This window comes from Felis catus, chromosome A1 (assembly GCF_018350175.1).
Source record: "Felis catus isolate Fca126 chromosome A1, F.catus_Fca126_mat1.0, whole genome shotgun sequence".
Taxonomy (NCBI): domain Eukaryota; kingdom Metazoa; phylum Chordata; class Mammalia; order Carnivora; family Felidae; genus Felis; species Felis catus.
In genome coordinates, this window is record NC_058368.1 from 163,353,576 (window position 1) to 163,368,402 (window position 14,827).

Here is a 14,827-nt window from a genome sequence, read left to right on the forward strand (position 1 = left end):
GGATCTTGTTTTGCAAAGCTAGGAATAATAAGTAGGAATGGAGCAAACCCAGGTAATGAACCTGTCAGCATAATCTTTTCCCAGTTGACCCCCCACCATTGGCAGCAGGCCCTTCAAAGAAAGTGTCCAAGGCCTGCTTTATTTTATGGCACCTACTGTTTGTTTTAGATTTACATTTTGATATGACATTCCTTTTGCTGGCAGTACTTTTCATTTCAACTTGCAATGAATTGTACTTTGAACTATAATCATATAAATACTTTGATATTATACTCTTTCTTTAGGATGTGAAAAAGATGGTTATATACAACTCTATACCAGTAATTTACTTAGCATTCAAATGAGATCTTGAGTTTCTGGAAGAATGCATGAGTCACAAGAGTAAGTTTCTATGAGAGGGAACTCTGAGGAATGTTCTGTTAACTACCTCTTAAAGATATTGATTTGTTTCTAATTATAGAAACTAAAATTAAACACTAATCTGGTAAGCTTTCAATGTGGAGCAAATAAGTGGTTCTTAAAGCAGTATGTCAGAAGGAGAGGAAAATCAGAAAAGGGACAGAGAAGTTATACTTTGAATAATTTTTGCCCTTTACAAAGGACAATTAGTCCTCTGCATAAGCAGAGGCTCAGGCGAAACACTTGACTTTCCTTCCTAATGAAAAGCCAAAGAGATGGTATATCTTCATGATCTGTTTTTGTCTCAACAGGTCTCGTCTCCATCCTTCCCTAAATGTTTTTGCTTAATAATTCATTTTATAAATTTAATGATGGCCCACTTTTTAAAAAAAAATAATATTTGCCTCGTTTCCCAGCAGTACACACAGTGATTTAATATTTAAAACAAAAAACAAAAAACAAAAACTGTTGGGGTCTCCTACACAGATCCTGACAGCTCAGAGCTTTCCTGAAAATTCTGTCCTGAACCTTTTGTTCACCCTCATGGCTTGAGGGTTCAATTTTTGAGTAGTTCCCAAGTATGTAATTCTCTGACTTCTTTCTTGAGCAAGAGTCCAATCTTCTACTGGGTATTTCCACCTGGATTTTTAGATGACACTTCAAATTCGTGTTGCTTTGCACCCAACAGCTTAATTCTTCATAAAATGCATTTGGCCATGTTGGTTTATTATCAAAATTCCTAGAATGATTCAAACTTTGGAAATCTAATATAATCCACCCATAGTAAAAGAAGTTAAGGGGGATGAGAACCATATGATCATCTACATAAGTTCTGAAAAAACAGAGGAGTTATCTTCTTGTTTGTCAAACCCCTTGTGTATTGACAGAGGGATATTGAAAAAGAGAGAGAGAGTAGAAGGTGGATACAGTCAGATCAAAAAGTTAGATGTCCATAGAGTGAGATAAGCCATTTCATAAAAATGAATATAAGATAACAATTACATCACATACCAAAATAAATTTTAAGTGAATAAAAAACAAAGGCCAGCTACTCCCACCTCAGAGCTTTTTTCAAATTCCCTTCTGCCAGGGATAATACCCTGGGAGGATTCTGAAAGAAAGGAAGGATATCCTGTACTTGAGAGTGAGTCTATGGAGATAGAATCCCTCTTATTCCTTCTATTTCTCTTGGTAACAAATGTAGACTTGTTAACAGTAGGATTTTCTATGATTTATGAAGTGTTGTAACTTGAAATTGATTCTTTCCTTCTAAAGTATCTTCTTCAACCTCCTAGGCTTATTGTATTCTTTGGTGGTAGAAAACAAAGCCTTAAGTTCTAGCAAGTCCATTTTCCAGCCATTTGTTAGGTTTTTAAATGGTGGTATTAATATCTCATGATGGGATTTTTGGACTTTAAATTCTTATTTTCAATGCAGTAAGTGAAAGACTTTTTATTTCCCCTGAAAGTTGTGAGTCAAATGGCTCATAGTAGGTGTTAAGTTTTCTGACCAACCACGCTTTCCAAGTCATGACACTATACTTTGATGTAGAACATATTTTATTTTGTAAATACACCTGTACTCACATATTTTAACAATAAATGATGTTTTATTTTATCAGACAAGAAAAGACAAAATATGCAGTTTTGCATACACCCGCGATTCAAGATCATTTTAGATTGTTTAGCATGTTTCTATGTAAAGGTGACTGGTAAACTGTGTTGGTAGAGCAGCAGTTTGAATGCAGACAAAAGTAGCTGAGCCAAACCCAAACCAGAAAAGGCAGCTCATGCTGAATATTGACCATGCACAATAGTATAATTTATCTTTAATTTTTTCTTTGTTTTATCTCCAAACTCATTTTTGTTTACTTTAATGTCTTTCAACCACTATTATTCGGAGAAAAATAAAGAAGTGGCATTTAATAAGTTTCAGTATCCTTTTAACAAGCGCACAGTGCTCCTCTAGGACAGTGATTTTTCTCTCTTCTGTACTTTCATAAAGACACATTTTCCAATTTTATTTTATTTTCTAGTAAACTGTTTCTTTATATCACATCCCAGTGACTACTGTTGGTTTAAGATGATGATAAATTTGCGTTAAGAATCCTTCCGCTCATGTTCTGACCACTCACTGTGGTTTCTGTTTCACTGCGGTGTTGTGCAGTATTTTATAGTACTCAGCACTCTACTGAAATCTGGAAGGGAATCTGTTGTGAACACGTAGCCTGGAGATTTCATTTTGTACCCGCATACTGTTCTCAGCACTTTAAAAAGGGTCTTCCTTTAAAAAGTGTGTGGGCATATGTATAGCTGCAGCCTATACATTATTGCTTTTCTCTTTTCGTTCTATAATAGTTGACCACTGTACTGCAAAATTAAATTGTCATATCATGCTCATCTTAAGGAATAAGATAGTTTATACAATCAGGAGCAACACAATATCATTGTTATACAGCTATTGGAATGGTTGAGTGATGGGGTCTCTTGGAACATTTGTGCACAGACGTGTAACTTGTATTCACATTCATGTGTCATTTTCTTTTAACAGTTGACTTTAAACCTCGTGCCAGCATGGATACTGTCCATCATATGTTACTTTTTGGATGCAATATGCCTTCTTCCACCGGAAGTTACTGGTAAGGGATAATGGGCTCATAGTCAAAAGGGGTGTAGAAAATGTGTATGTTTTATAAATACAAATTGCATCTGTATATGTATTTTACAACTGATTAATAAATAGGTAGAATGCTTACTTTTCAGAAAAGAACATTGTTTTTTTGCATCACGTGGTTATCATGGTCTGATTATCAGTTATTTAGTCTGCTATGGAGCACATCCATCAGTCTTAGACACTGACTTAATAAATGTATGTCTGTTGTCGTAGATAGTGTATCAAGGTACAGACAGCTTATTTAAAAAAGACAGACAATTTAGATAATGGATGTTCTGATGTTTACTTTTTTTAAGATCTTGCTTTAATCCAAGGAGCACCATGGCTCTGTTCTTTGAGCTGAGCACTCTTTTATCCTAGACACTGTGCTAGGTAATCTGTATACACCATTTCATTTTCTCCTAAAGTTTTTGTAGAGCAGTTACTATTGTCCCCACTTTACAAACAAGGAGCCTGAAGAGAATCAGTATCATGTTTAAGGTAACATAGCTGGTTGGTGTCAGACCAGGATAGAACCCTAGGTTGTCTGGTTCCAAATCCAGCATTTCACCACGCTGCCTCCCATTTATTCGAGCAACTGTTGCAGTTTTAGAATTTATTTTAATCACTATGTAGAGTCTTAATATCATGTTATGAATGATCAGTAAACATCTATTAAATGCCTCTTGTATCCTAGAACTATAGCAGATGCTGTGGAATAGAATACATAGATATATTTTTAACCCCCAGAAGCTTACAGCTTAATTTATGGCTTGAGATCTGTCCTTCCCTTTTGTTCTTTGGAGTTCATGAAGATTGGTGAGCTTTGAAAATAGCCATGCATTTGAGCCTCATATTTTGCACCAATAGCCAGAATCACTGTTATGTATTTCACAGTCCAGAATGACTAGTGTGTCTTGCTTTGCATTGAAAAAGTATCTGTTTTGTGTTCCTGTCCGTGCATAATCATGTAGACTGATAGACCCTTCTCTGTGCATCCTAATATTCATCAGGCTGATGCAAGGCACACAGCAACTGTATTCTAGTCGTTCTTATAACAAACGACTGTAATATGTATTTGGAACTGTTAAAAGCACAGGGCAATTAGTGGAAATCTCCAGGGACCAAGTACCATCAAAGCATTTGTTAATAGGCTTAAGTTATTTGATGAAAGGAGCATATCACATAGGAATCCTGCTCACATGACTGGGTTTACATAAAAATGGAGCCAGCAAATCACAGTTAACACTCTTTGATAGCAGCAATCCAGTTTTTGCTCTTCGATAAATTTTTGTAAATAAAATTCTGGGATTAAAAGATTATTCTGGGGGCGACTGGGTGGCTCAGTCTGTTAAGCATCCGACTTCGGCTCAGGTCATGATCTTGCAGTGTGTGAGTTCGAGCCCCGCGTCGGGCTCTGTGCTGACAGCTCAGAGCCTGGAGCCTGCTTCCCATTCTGTGTCTCCCTCTCTCTCTGACCCTCCCCCATTCATGCTCTGTCCCTCTTTGTCTCAAAAATAAGTAAACGTTAAAAAACAAATTTTTAAAGATTATTCTGTGACAGCTTTTTCTGAATCTTATACAATAAATCACATCCTTTGATTTTACGTTTTAAAAATATTTCTTGTGAAATTGGAAAAATTTGGTTTGAATTGGAATTAGTGAAAATGGCAGGAAGGAATATAAGCTTTTAAAACCTGCTGTAACTTTACCTTGGTAGAAGAGAATGAGGGAAAAAACAAAACGTCACTAAATGTTGTTATGCTTTTAATTGAGAAAGATTACATACAATGAACTAAGCCTGGTTTACTGTTCTCCTATCAAGGGAATATCAGAGCAAACATTATTTGGGCCCTGTAGAAGTATTTATTAATATTCTTAAATATACTGATTTGAAATTAAGTCTAGTAAAATATGTATATTTTTTTTTTCCAAAAGACTTCCAAGTTGGGGAAAGACAGAATTCGAAGAAAAATGTAAATGAAAGTGAAAATGGCAATTTTGAGTAAAGTAATTGCTAGATGTATTATTTTGCTAAAATTACTACTTAAAAGGCAACGTAGTACAGCGAAAGAGTAGTGAACTAACTAGCTGGATTCCCTGGGTAAATTACTTATTTCATGTGGACTGGTCTAAGTTTCTTCATTTCAGCAAGGGACTACCACTGGATCATTTCTAGAACTCCTCTATGCTCTGTAATTCCATAATTCTATGAATATAAATTGCATGCAGATGCTGAGTCAGATTGGAAAGTCATCATTATAAGGCGTTGGAGATATGTGCACTGGTTGACTCACCTCAAGCAGGCCTCCCACTGCATTACTGCTGAGTAATTAGAACTCTGAATGGCATTATACCTGTATCATTTTAAGGGGATTTTAGTAATCTACCCTGCAGCCCACATTCCCGCTTAGTCTATAGGTTTATTATGATTGACTTTATAACCGTACAAGAAGGACAGTAATTGATGGTGTTATTTATCTTCTTTGAGCCAAGCGCAAGTGTTCATCTAACATTTAAAGTAGGATCTTTTTACTCTATATATCTAGGATCTGTTCGATAATGTAAACCAAGAGGTATGCATTAAGGAAAACTCTTCCAGTGACTCTGGCTTCCACAATCCAGTCTTATTCTCCATATAAAGATGGTATAGACTTTTTATCCCCCAATATTTGGCAAGATCCTTGCTTCTTTAAAGCATTGGCACTCACAGAATATTTCACAGACTAAACTCTTCAGTTGCTTCACAGAAACATCTCATACCCTGTCTCCTCACAGCCACACAGGCACAGCCATGGAAACAGCGGATGTTTTCCAACTGCTTGGCCCCTTATCCTCCCACCTGAATTACAGTACTAATAACAAAAATCTATCAGTGTCAAAGCCTCGCATTATTTCTCTTGAATGTTTGAGTCATAGAATTTATCACACTCATTGTACAGTTGCAAATCTATTCTTCAACAGCTCCAAGATACAGACAGTAGTTAAATTAAGATTCCCCAACGTTCACATATATTTTTGGTTATGCTACCTGTAATGTTTTTTGAGGCTTAAGAAAATCAAGAACTCCTTCACACTCTGGGAAAACCTTTATGGAAATACAAAGCTGTTTTAGTGAAAGAAGAAAAAGCTAATGGGATATTTTAGCACCAAAATGTCAAGCTTTCCTCTTTTTTTTTTTTTTTTTTCTGTTTGTTAGCTAGGATTAGCCCCCTGTTTTCACTTCACTGTTCTATTTTCATTGCCAGCAGGTTGGCAAATAGGTATGTGTCTCTAATAAAGTAAACATTTTCCCCCTGAAATTATGAAGTTATAATTCATCCCCTGTCTTCAGGCAGCACTTTTAATATGAAAGCAAAGAGCTATTCTGATGATATTTCACTGTTGTGCTGCCCTCCTTTGCTCTTTGTAATTGCCTCTTTCTTCTGTTCATTAAAATATATTTACAGTTATATTAAGTTTACATGAAAATACTAGACACAGCATGAAGCAGTTTTCATTATGTAGTCATTTTAATTTTAAAGTTTTTTTTCCCCACACATATTCCAGTCTTTTGTGTCTCATTCCAAATTAGCAGCCCACACCGCTAATGTGTCTAGTTAATTATATGCATGTGCATTTAAATTGCATACATTGATGTGAACCTTTTAATATACTGTGGGGTGGTCCCTTTATAGTTAGAGTGGGCCTGGTGCTCAATTCCAAATTAACATACCTCTCGAGGATGCAAACAAGGACCAGCTGATGGAAAAGCTGCTGGCCCTTGTGAAGAAGGCAGCAGTACCTGTCAGATGTAACCCTCAAACCTTCTTTCCCAGGCCCTTAGAGGAGGAGACAATTAACTGTATCTAGGGACCAACAGAAAGTAATAGCACCAAGACTGGAGCAAAGCTAGCAATAGCATGATTTGTTGGACTCCACTGGTGTTTGCAGACTTCACTCAAAGCGTAGCAGTTCTAAGTTCTCCAGATTTGTTGGCTACACGTGAGGCATAGGTGAGTAGATGTACCTTTTAGGGTCAGTAAGGAAATGAGGTGCAGTAAACTGGGTAATTTGGACATAAAACATCTATTACAGCTCCTCGCTAAAAAATGGTAAATTTCTAAAGATCTTAGAAATATTACATTTGTCTATTCTACGAATACCTTTCTTTATTCTGTTTTTATTCTCAGTTTTTTAAAATAATGCATGGCTGGCTATGGAGAGTATTTCAGGCTTTGAAAATCATGATGTTTTGTTCATACAAGTTGTTTGACATTTGGGGTAATTCAGGAGCACCACTTTTTGTAATGCTAGTTTGTACAGGCTTGTGCACTTTTATCTGCTGAGCACAGGACTTAGGGTTTAAAGCAATTTATGGCTGCAAACTGCAAGATTATGTGCTCACAATATTGGGTGATTAAAGCGAATGGGCTTCTCATGTATCCTGCCTTGTACTTAGGCGTCATCTTCTATACATAACTAAAGTCATTATGTTTAGTCTTAGCAATTAATATTTGATTTAAAAACTATTTCTAATGATGCTTATGACCAAGTACTTTTTACAAATCAAAGATGGCTTCTACAGGGTTGTTTGATCTTTTTTGAAAAGAAGAATCCCAGCTGGTTAAATGAGGCTGTTTCCAGCTGTTCTAACTTGGAATCCTTCTCAAGCTAAAGCAGTAGTGCTTTACCATCCTATGAGGCTTCAGCTTCAGTCCCTTTCAACTGCTTCTATTTATTAACCACCTGCTGTGTCTTTTTAAATGCCACTGTCTCCACAGGGTTACAGATGCTGATGTGGTGAAAGAGAAAAGTAGCTAAAACATACAAATATATATATCTAGAGAAAGAGAGAGAGAGAGAGAGAGAGAGAGGAGCCAGTATGTGAGACACCCTGCTTGGTTACTCATTTAAATGACTGTTTTTCTTAGGGTGCTAGTACTTTCCGGATACGTCTACAGTTTTGTTGCCTCCCTCATGATGCTAATGATTCTTTGGTTGGGAGTGGCATTCGCATACACTGCCTTTATGCATCCTCTCCATATCCTAGCTATCTGTCATCCGTGCACAGTGTATGTTCTGCAGTCTCTTCTTTGTTTCTTCTGCTGTAAAGAAACTTGTAAAGCTAAACGTACATAACATCCTCGTCAGTATAAATAAAAATAACACAATCTCCAAAAACTGCGCTGTTCCTCATTCTAAGCCATGAGGACACAAAGTGTGTCTTTGTAGTAGCAAATTTTAGACATAAATTTCTACTAGGCTAAAATTAACTGTATCCATTTTCTTTTTCTATTGCAATAGATTCATATGATAGCGCATATCAGGGTAGCATAAGGGATCTTTGTTTATATAAAATACACTTGGTACTTATTCTTACTTCTAGTTACCAGTGAACCTATTCCTTGGCTAATTTGTAGGTGCCTGGATTAGAGGTGTTGATAGGAGTTCCTTAGCAACTGACCAGTTCTTAGTAGACTAGTGTAAACTTTCATAATATACAATGGCATGATTATAACCATTTGGACAGTTTCAACAGAAACAAAAATTACATAACTTTGAATATGGTTCTTTCTTGGCAAGATGAAGCATAGTGCTGTAACACCTAGTTTAGAGCCAGTAGTAATAAACATTGGTCAAATTATTTAACCTGTGTTCGTCTGTTTCCTTATCTGTAAAATGAGACTACAAATCCCACCTGATTGGGTCATCATGAAGTATAAGTAAAGGAATGTAAATAATGTGTTTGGCACGGTGCCTGGATCGTAGAGGTCCTTAATAAATGGTAGTTGTTATCCTCATTCGTTTGTTAATATTTATTAACCATTCACTATGTGCCAAGTACTTTGTTAGGCACTGAAAGTTTGGTGTGAACAAAACAAACCCGCCCTCTTTTTTTATGGAATTTATGGCTTCTTTAATCTTGCTGGGAAGGTGGGAGTGTGGGTATTGTGGGGCTATTTATCAGGCCACTTTAAATCACCACTTTCATTTAGCTTTTCCGTTAAGTATCCTTCTAATTACTGTGTTATTAGCAATACCTATTGCCTACCCTTGCACTGATATTCACATAGGATTTGTCTGAATTGGGAAATAATTGTCTATGGGTTTATAGAACAGTTAATGAAATTTGAATATCTGATTATTCAGGATGCAGTTTTGAATGATAAAGACATTCCACATGTGCCTTTGATTATATATTGTGTTTCTTAAAGAAACATTCTAACTTTGGGTTAGTTTTTCAGTGGCCCTGATATTTAATTTATTAAAATTGGAATTTAAGGCTATATAGACTTAACTTGAAGGCATGACAATTTTATTTAAAAAAATTTTTTTTAGACAAAGAAGAAATGACTTGTCAGATCTGATCTTCCCTGAGTAACCTTGGATTTTAAATAGCCTTTAACTGATACAACTAGAGAGTACTTTAACAGTCAATCATGCTTTATTTGGATAATTCGAAATGACAGGTTAGCATTTTTCAGTGCTTGGCATAGTCTGAAAATATTCATGCCATCTGAATGGTTTCCCCATGGATTAGAGGTGAAAAGGTTCTAAAGCAACGGTCCAGGAATCCAGAATAGTTTTCTTTTCAAAAGTTAATTCTCATCATTTTTACTATGACTACTAAGAAACCACAAGGGAACTGTGTGAATCTTTTCACAATTAACAGGCTTAATCTGGAGGAGCCTTTAGGAGAAGCTGCTAGATTTATAAGAATAAGAAACCCAATTGATGAAGCCTGAAATTACAACAGCCATTGATCAAGGGTTACATTGCCTCCTAGCCTGAAGACTTTTCTTATTAATAAGAATGGTAAAAATCCTCTCTATTTTTACAGTACTCTTTGAAAAGCCAAAATACACAATACCATCTTTATCCTGGTGGTCACCTTATGTGGAGAAAATATGATGTTATTTTTCACTTGAAAGGGAAAATGGAAATCAAAATGAAAAGATTGCAGGGATTTTAATTAAATGTTTTTTGCCACCCGTTTGCCATTGTATCATCTGTTCTAGAACCCATTTCTCTTGGCTTTCTTATTTTTCCTCTTTACCTAGTCCTCTCACATATTAAGTTTTAGGATTAGTTTGAATATCCCAGTGCCTTCCAGTGAGCCATTCTTTACTCAGTCTTGAGTTTAATAAATTTCTTAAAAATTATAAAACAGGACTTAAAAAAATCAAGGTTTGCTTTTGGAGCTCTACTTTTACCAGAGCTCAGAAGAAAATGAAATGTCTGGAGCACTTGGGTGGCTCAGTCATTTGAGGGTCCGACTTCAGCTCAGGTGGTTTGTGAGTTCTAGCCCTGCATCTGGCTGTCTGCTGTCAGCAGGGAGCCTGTTTTGGATCCTCTGAGCCTGTCTCTGCCCCTCCCCCACTCATGCTCTGTCTCTCAAAAGTAAATATTAAAAAAAGAAAGAAAGAAAATGTAAAATCATTGTCTTCTTGTGAATAAGTGAGGACAACTTATTTTATCTAGAATTTTGTTTTAGAATTGTGTACATACATTGCAGCTTAGTTCAGATATGAGAGTAGTGTAGTCATCGAAGCTTATCTTCATAGAATATAATTTTCTGCCCATACATCAATCTCATGAATTGAGACAGAAGGGAGTGTGACAGGCAGAGCTTTGAATCAGGGCTTGAATACATGACCTTTGGAAGTTAAACTCTCTGAGCTTAATCAGCTGTAAAGCATAACCTCGTTGTATTCTTCTTGTGAAAGCTGATTTCTATAAAACACCAGGCAAGTAATAATTCAGATTTATCATTATTTAATGTTTTAGTTAAAACTTTTTAAGTAAATTAAAAAAAAATTTTATATTTGAAAGTACAATAAAATTAAGGTCAGTTCAGATTTTTTAAGTGTTCATATATGAAAAGTTAAAAACATACTTGGAAGGCAACTTCACCAAACACTTCTTGGATATTGACTCAGTGACAGGCAGGTATGCAGGTGCTGGGAGTTTATGACCTTAAATCACAAAGTATGCACAGGATTAGTAAGCTGATACTTAAGATGAACACTATGGTTAACAAGTACAAGTTGGCCTGGATAGGGACCAGAGAAACTTCCCTGAGGAGAAAACCTAGAGGGAATCTTGAAGGAGAAAGTCAGTACAGGTTTGTCAGGCAGAGATTTGGGGAAGGGGTTTTCCAGGCAAAGGGAATAGTACAGAAGAGAGACTTTACAAACTGGCAGGAACTTGGAGTGCCTGGGTGGCTCACTTGGTTAAGAAGCTGACTTCAGCTCAGGTCGTGATCTCACAGCTTGTGGGTTCAAGCCCCGTGTCTGGCTCTGTGTTGACAGCTTGGAGCCTGGAGTCTGTTTCAGATTCTGTCTCTCTCTTCCCCTCCCCACTTGTGTCCTGTCTCACTCTCTCTCTCAAAAATAAATACATTAAAAAAAAAAAAGAAACTGGCAGAAACTTGGCATGAGTATAAGGGGAATTTTTTTCTGAGATATAAAAGATCCCCATAATGAAAAGTCTTAATATGTTGTGCTACAATGTTTGGATTTTATTTTCATGTTATTTGGGAGGAAGCATTTGAAAGATTTGGTGCCAGTGAATGACATAATCGAATATGTACGTTAGAAAAATGTACTAAAGCTGTTTTCTCTGTTATATTTCATTCCGGTTCTCTCTACTCATACACTGAATTGACTTCCATATCAGAAGAAACAATTATCTTGTTTAACCTAAGACTGTCATCACGTTGATGTTAGGCACTTTTGTATATTTATGATCTTCGTTGAAAGCTCTGTAAACTGCCACCCGAGTCTGTAAATTTTAGTAGCTCACAATAGTGAGATATAAAGTTCATCCCATCTGACAGTCTCATTTCTTAAAACTATAATAGCATGAGTCCAAGGAGGAAAATTTTGCTTTTGGGCACTGTCCCATTCCCTGTGCCTTTGGTATGGTTGGCACAAGGATGTCACAGACATGTTCCAGTGCACAAGTCTCACAGGATAATAATCCTTCATCATAAATATATTGTTCTTGACAGTGAACACTAAGAAACCACAGGTTGATGTGTTTTACACTGCACACTAACCAGTTTCTTTCTACAGCCTGATTGAGAGAAGCAAAACATTTGTTAAATATAACCTTATGGGGACCTCCTGGTTCCCAGTCCCTCAATCATTTATCCAGATGGATAACAACTGTCTGCACTTACTGCCTTTTCTCCCACCCATTTCTGTCTATAAGCAGGGACATGTCTGTGCCTCTGAGTGTGAAGGTACATTTTACCAGTGATTTTCTTATCTGTGACCTGGGTGTTGTCCCAGGTCCTCCTCAAGCCTCCCCCAGGTCCTCCCCAAGCCTCAGTTCCTAACCTGTTTAGAAAGCTACCACGGTCTGCCTTCATTTCTCTCCCAGCCCATGGGTACTGCCCATTTTCTACCATGTGAGCCAATGTCCTGCCCAAGAAGCTGTCTCTGTCCTTCTCAGTGCTAGTCCTGAAACCTTTCAAGTCTGCCCAAACTCCTGACCCTGACCTTGCTTAGTGCCAGTTTCCCAAAACACAAATATGGAAAGGCACTTAAAAATATCACCAAATGGTGTTTTGAACAAATCCAATTCTTAGAATGGAACAAACTAAGAGATACAGTGTAATGGGGAAAAAAATGTGTGGCTTGTAATCAGACAGCTTTTCGCTTATGAAATTGGATCTACCGATGTAGATTCCAATGTGCCAGTTACCATAGTGAGTGTCTTACCCACATCGCCGCCACAGCCCAATCAGAGAAGTTTCCATACAGGAACCAGGCCTGGGAGGGTTTACAGACATGCCCAGTCTGTATGAGGGGGGAGGTTCAACTCCAGATACGTCTTTCTGCCTGGGCTCCTGTCACCACACAACACTGCCTCTCAATAATGAGTCTGTAGATAAAGTGAATGTTTTATTAAATAATGCATTGCCCTAGTATAGTGCTTTGAGGTTTACAAAGTGCTTTTATTTATATCTCATTTGATTTATGGAAAAACTGTGAGGTAAGTATAACTAACCCTGTTTTTCCAGAGAGAAAACTGAGGCTCACTAGATCAAGTGACTTGCTCAACATGAAACAACTTATAAATGGCACAACCAGTATTCATAAACTTAAGAAAAAAGTCACATATGTATAACACCAGGAACATCTTAATGGGATATACTTGTATTGCTCCCTCTGCTGAGAGTAGGCACTGGGTACTACTGTTTCTTGCCGTGGCCAAAGACATATTGACGATGCTGATCCCCAAAGGGGACATGTGTATGACATTTGGTTTAGTCAACCCAAAGTAACAGTGTTAGCTTTGGTTTATATGCATTCTCTGTGTGATACTTACGTTCCTACCCAATTTACACAGAGTACATTCCACACGGGAACATATCACATTATAAATTGTATATCATCTTCACAGGATCGTTTCATATCGGGCAACACACAGACAAATCTCCCTTTGTGTTTACTTTTTTTACATGTAAAATTATTGTTTAGTCTTTGTTAAGATCTTAGAGCTGGTATGACTACAATCATGATACAATGACGTATTTTACTGTGTTTTCAAATGCCTTCCCCTTAACCTCTCTGCCCTCCTTGGTGGAGATTTTTTATGCATTTTGCTGCTTGAATCTTCATTTATGGCTACTTTTTTTTTTTTTCTTCTTCAGGTTTTGTGATGAAGGAACCTGTACAGATAAAGCCAATATTCTATATGCCTGGGCAAGAAATGCTCCCCCTACCAGACTCCCCAAAGGTATATCTGAGGCCTCTTGCATAGTCTTCTATAAAGCTGCTTAATTTCTGACTCCAAAGTACTTTTTATTATATGTTCTTTCCACAGTTGTTGACAGTGTTCCATTTTGCAATTTCACACTAAAAAAATATCTGTATTACCTGCTTTGTATTGAAAAGGTTTCATTTAAGTAGTTGCTCTTTCTCTGCCTCTCTTTGGTATAACTTGCCCAGCACAACAGCTTGGATAGAATTAGAAAATACCCTAGAATACCTCAAGCCACCTTTGGCCTACAGCACATTGGTTCCTGACAGCAGGAGCATTTCAGAAGCCAAGAGAGCTAGGAATTAAATATATTGCTGTTTCAGCAAACAGATTAAAAAAAAATAGTCTTGGAACCTGGGTATTTAATGTAATACCAAACCTCAGCTGGCTTTCTATCTTCACTCTAAATTGCTCATCACTACCAATGTGTGAATGAATTATCAGGCTCTCTTCTATTACCTTGATGTTTCTTAATGTCACAGGGAATGTGCAGTTCTGTAACAGAATATGTCTGCCATGGTTCAGGGATGGTGTCTTATACACCTGTTTCTCTCTTGCCTCCCTAACTTTGCCAGCTCTAACTGATACCTCTTTTGCTTTGCTTCAAATGAGCTTCTGAATCCTCTCCATAGTTTACCAGGCAGCTGCTACCAAACACATTTGCAAACTAATGGGGGCTGGGGGAAGGCTGTTAAAGATTTGTTGACATTTTAAAGATCCATTGGTTGAGCAGATAAAAAAATTTTTTTTCTCCACCTGTAAATATTTTCTCTGTAGATTTTTAAAAAGCTTCCTAGGAAACTCTATTAATAGTAAGACCATTAGGAACCCTTCAGATTCCAAGCACTTATTGACACACTGGACTTTGTAATCTAATTGATAACTGATTTCCTCAATGACCTTTCCACAGATACCTGTTTTCATATGGGAATAAAAGCATTTACCCTGAGATATTTTTAAGAAGTCTGTTTTCTATATTCAGTCAGAAAATAAAAATGAATGTGAATATATTCAAAACAAA

At 36.9% G+C, this 14,827-nt stretch overlaps 1 protein-coding gene across 16 annotated transcripts in view; it reads left to right on the forward strand.

The window, feature by feature from the left end:
- The window catches only part of PAM (peptidylglycine alpha-amidating monooxygenase), a 286,468-nt gene that overhangs the window by 168,948 nt on the left and 102,693 nt on the right, over nt 1-14,827 (forward strand). For all 16 annotated transcript variants that reach the window (XM_023258791.2, XM_045034321.1, XM_023258812.2 and 13 more), the window contains 2 exons: nt 2,950-3,037; nt 13,697-13,782. In XM_023258791.2, the coding sequence (XP_023114559.1) occupies nt 2,950-3,037; nt 13,697-13,782 (174 nt within the window). The remainder of the gene's footprint in view (nt 1-2,949; nt 3,038-13,696; nt 13,783-14,827) is intronic.